We start from the raw sequence: 5,000 nt of genomic DNA, 5'->3' as shown, positions 1-5,000 counted from the left end.
GTGTGTGTGTGTGTAATGTCTGACCCAGTCCAACTACAATAGTCCTTAACAAGGACCGGAGAGGGCAATGTCATGACTTAGCCCTCTCTGTCGGTCCTTAGCCTTAGCATAGCCCTCACTCTGTCTGGACCCCCCCCCCCCCCCCCCCACACGCGCGGACCCCTGGACCTGGACCTGCCCCCCCCCCCCCCCCCCCCCGGACCCTCCAGCGCCGGTAACGCCACGCCCCGTTCCCAGCCGTGTCTCACCTCCTCATTGTTCAACCCACTTAAAATATCTGTCAGTCAAACGCTGTCTGCACGCTGAGGGATAGAGAGCTGAGGGAGAGAAGGGAACTCAAGAGAGAGGGGGAATTGTTTTTTTTTAACGTGAGAGAGAGAGAGAGAGAGAGACCACCCTCCGCCTGCTCACTGACCCAGCAGCTGGGAGACTGCAGATATGTTTATTTAATGACAAGTTTGATTTGCTCATGTTAACTTGTAGAAGAACGGTCTGCTCATGTTAACTTGTAGAAGAACGGTCTGCTCATGTTAACTTGTAGAAGAACGGTCTGCTCATGTTAACTTGTAGAAGAACGGTCTGCTCATGTTAACTTGTAGAAGAACGGTCTGCTCATGTTAACTTGTAGAAGAACGGTCTGCTCATGTTAACTGGTAGAACCACGCTCTGAAGACTCTGAGAAGTCTCTCTCAGAAAGCAGACCCTCCATAGAAGAAAGAATCCAAAAATACAGACGAATCTTCCCTAAATCATTTTCTGTACACGCAAAACAAACAGTCCATTTCTCTTTTTTTTTCTTTCTCCGAGCGGCGGGGATGGGGGGGGGGGAAACACACACAATGGTAATAAAAAGCTATTAGGGCACAGGGAACACTTAAGTACATAGCAACACACAAAACACACGTCAAATGTGGTTTGGATTTTAGTCAGAGAGAAAAATGGAAAATGGAAAAGTTATAGAAACCACTGTTCCGTTGTTTTTTTTTTTCTTTTGATATTTATTGAAACAAAGTAGAACATCGATCCAATTAAAAATACGAAAATAACAAAATAACAGCTATAAGAAATATGTTTTAGCAAAAAAAACTCAATTAATCGAGAGAGAAACTAATAAATATACAGGTTGAATTGGTAAACGAGTAGTAATAATGCTTGTTGTTGTTGTCATGACAATGATCACAGGGATAAGTGTAGCGGTAACTGGAGTGGTATTTTAGCAGTTTGTTTGTGGCGATAACAATAAAAACAAAAAAAATGCAGCATCTGTGAAATGTGTGACGGTAAAACAAACCGGGACAGGGGTGAAATCATGAACAGGTGATATGAATACGATAAGGTGCATTTCCCTTTACACAAACGCAGTGTGAGAGCCGAATCGGTGTGTGACAGTGAAAACAAACCAGAAGAGACTGTGGAGGGCTGTACCACGTGGTGTCTGACCCAGCCTGAGACAACGCCCGCCCTACTGAAACCTAAACGCTTTTTCCGTTCGTTTCTGGAAGCTTAACAGAGGATCTCATCAAAAGAAAATAAATACATACTATTTAATGATTGGTTGGTTAGATGTACTATATACACAGAACATTGAATATTTCACCATCGTAACCGCAACATTGCCCATATATATTTAAACCATGTAAGTAGCATATCATATTGTTAAGTGGATATCTGCATTAATATGGGAGAAAAGGTAGACTATAATAAATGGAATATTACTGATGATGTGTTTTAGGTTAAAAACAAACGATAAAACTGTTAAAATAAAAATAAAACAAGGCTTCTGTTTCAAAGTGCATATGCTGGACGTGTCAGGAGGCTGGGCTGCTGTCTGGGCTCGAGGTGGACCTGCTGACAGAACCTGGCCCAAGACTTATCCCTGGTCCAAGACTTATACCTGGCCCAAGACTTATACCTGGCCCTACTATCTGGCCCAAGACTTACTACCTGTACCTGACCCAAGACTTAGTACCTGACCCAAGACTTAGTACCTGATCCAAGACTTAGTACCTGGCCCAAGACTTATACCTGGACCAAGACTTAGTACCTGGCACAAGACATAGTACCTGGCCCTACCCTAGTACCTGGCCCAAGACTTAGTACCTGGCCGAAGACTTAGAACATGGCCCTACCCTACTACCTGGCCGAAGACTTATACCTGGCCATACCCTACTCCCTGCCCAAGACTTAGTACCTGGCCCAAGACTTAGTATCTGGCCCAAGACTTAGTACCAATAATCTCTCCTCCTCCTCCTCCTCCTCTCAGATCAATAATCCCATCTCTCCTCCTCCTCTCTTCCACCTCCTCTCCCCCTCCCCTCCCCTCCTCCTCCAGATCAAACAGCTGTCCAGCCTCTCTCTCTCCTCCAGCACCATATTCATCTAAGCTATGGTTATGTAAGGGCAGGAAGGTCCTGCTCCACAGTCATGTGACCCCATCTGACGTCGCCTAATGAATGTGTGTGATAGCTTGTTGTTAAAATACAAAAATAAAACAAAACAAGATTGTCCTAACCTAGCCAACTGATCTCAAGCCGGTGCAAGGCATTGTGGGGGGTAGTAAAAATCTGTTTAAGACAATTGGGCATTTAAAAAAAAAACAATTCTCAAGAAAATAAATATGTCACGAGATTCTCAGTTTCTGAAGACATTTAGAATTTTTTTTGCAACTATAACATGGAAGAAAAAGTGTCAGTCTTTTGCAACGGTATAATTGTTTAACTCTATAAATATAATTTATATAGTTTTTTCTTTCTTTCTCTCTTCTTTCTTTCCTCCTTGCGCTCCCTCTCTTCTCCTCCTCCTTTTGTTCCCCCTCTCCTGGACACACACACACACACACACACACACACACACATACATACAGTATCACACACACACACACACACACACACACACACACACATACATACAGTATCACACACACACATACAGCATCACTCACACACACAAGTGTACAGCATTGCACACACACACACACACACACTCACTCACTCCCCCACACACACACACCCCTCCTCCTCTCCTCTCCTCCTCTTCCTCCTCTTCTTCTCTACTTGCAGACAAATTGGTCCACGGTCTTGGTGCACCTCTTGCATTTGACGTAGCAGCACCAGTGGAACTTGCAGTGGCATCTCTCCACCACCTGGGCCTTGTACTGGTCGTAGCCCCGCCCGCAGCACATGAGCTCGCAGCCGTCCATGCCCTCCGACGTCTTGTTACACAGCCTCCCCACCGTGCCCAGGGACCCCGTGCTCTCGTTGGACAGGCAGTAGTCGGGGCTGGACTCGATGTACACCAGGTCGTGGCTGGTGGGGGCGTTGAACTTGCTGTGCTGCTGCACCAGCTTGCCGCGGGCGTTGAGCTTCATGGAGGCGGCGCTGTCGTACTTCTCCTTCAGGGCGTCGCCCACCTTGCGGAAGTCGGCCAGCTGCAGCCAGCACGTCTTCAGGCTGCAGGAGCCCGACACGCCATGGCACTTGCACGACACGTGGGCCAGGTCTGACACCGTCTGTATGGGGGGGGGGGAGGAGGGATGGAGGAGAGAGGGGTTAATACACGCCGGGGCACTTGCACGACACGTGGACCAGGTCTGACACCGTTTGTATGGGGGGGGGGGGGGGGTTAATAGTTAAGACTAGAACAGCCAAGGGGGGGTGAGTGTGTGTGTGTGAGAGAGAGAGGGAGGGAGGGGGAGAGAGAGAGAGGGGGAGGGAGAGTGTGTGTGTGTGTGTGTGTGAGAGAGTTGAGAGAGTGTGTGTGAGTGTGCATGCAAGTAAGCGAGTGTGTGTGTATGTGTGCGAGAGTGTGTGTGAGTGTGCATGCAAGTAAGCGAGTGTGTGTGTGTGTGTGATGTGTGAATAGCGTCTTCAAAGGCATTATGTCATAGCCAGGACCACAGTACACAACACAACCCACACAACTTCCACAAGGTTGGAATCGACTACAAAAACCCCTGCTGTCATCAACCCATCTCCCAGAGATCAAAGACTTTTGAGAGAGAGAGAGACAGAAGAGAGAGAGGGAGAAAGAGGAGAGACAGAGAGAGAGAGAGAGGAGAGGAGAGACAGAGAGAGAGGGAGAGGAGAGACAGAGAGAGAGCTGTTACCCAGATGATATATTGATGGAACACACTGAATTCTCTCTCTCCCTCCTCTCCTCTCCTCTCTCTCCCCTCTCCTCTCTCTCCTCCCTCCCCCCTCCCTCCTCCTCTCTCTCGTGCCCCCCCCTCCTTACATTGTCACCCTCCTCCTCTAAGCTCCTGATGTTTCAGTCTTTCATGACCTGCTTTTAAATTAAGCGACAGCAGACCGTAAACACCCAGACACCCCCACCCTGAGGTAACACAGGCTTAAACCACCGCCTGCAACGCATGAAGATGCCGTTTGAGTGTGTGTGTGTGTGTGTGTGTGTGTGTGAGAGTGTGTGTATGTGAGAGAGTGTGTGTGTATATGTGTGCGTGTGTGTGCGCGCCTGTGTGTGTGTGCGTGAGTGTGTGTGTGTGTATCAACGTTTGCAGGAAAAGTGCTATACAAATAAAAGTTATTATTCAAGTTATTATCAGTATGTGTATCAGTGTCTGTGTGTCTCTCTGTGTGTGTGTGTGTGTGTGTGTGTGTGTATCACAGTGTGTGTGTGTGTATATATATATGTATCAGTGTGTCTGTGTCTCTTTGTGTGTGTGTGTGTGTGTGTGTGTGTGTGTGTGTGTGTGTGTGTGTATCACAGTGTGTGTGTGTGTATATATGTATCAGTGTGTCTGTGTCTCTGTGTGTGTGTGTGTATCACAGAGTGTGTGTGTCTCTCTCACCCTCCTGCCAGCCTCGTTGTTGTGGTGGCAGTATTTGTATCAGTGTGTGTGTGTGTGTGCGTGTCTCTGTGTGTGTGTGTGTCTCTCTCACCCTCCTGCCCGCCTCGTTGTAGTGTAGGTTCATCATCAGTGTGTGTGTGTGTGTGTGTATCAGAGTGTATCAGTGCCTCCCTCTGTGTGTGTGTGTGTGTGT

At 47.6% G+C, this 5,000-nt stretch overlaps 1 protein-coding gene across 1 annotated transcript in view; it reads right to left on the bottom strand.

Moving 5' to 3' along the window:
* Positions 1 to 3,049: 3,049 nt before the first annotated feature.
* LOC308154306 (protein Wnt-5a-like) overlaps positions 3,050 to 5,000 on the bottom strand; it is a gene marked incomplete at both ends in the record, with an annotated part of 10,213 nt that continues 8,262 nt past the window's right edge. Inside the window, one exon of the mRNA XM_080527470.1 lies at positions 3,050 to 3,508. Coding sequence (XP_080383596.1) covers positions 3,050 to 3,508 — 459 coding nt within the window. The remainder of the gene's footprint in view (positions 3,509 to 5,000) is intronic.

This window comes from Nansenia antarctica (assembly GCF_963989245.1).
Source record: "Nansenia antarctica genome assembly, chromosome: 3".
NCBI lineage: Eukaryota > Metazoa > Chordata > Actinopteri > Argentiniformes > Microstomatidae > Nansenia > Nansenia antarctica.
Note: the sequence above shows the minus strand (reverse complement) of the source record. Positions and strands in the feature narration are given on the sequence as shown.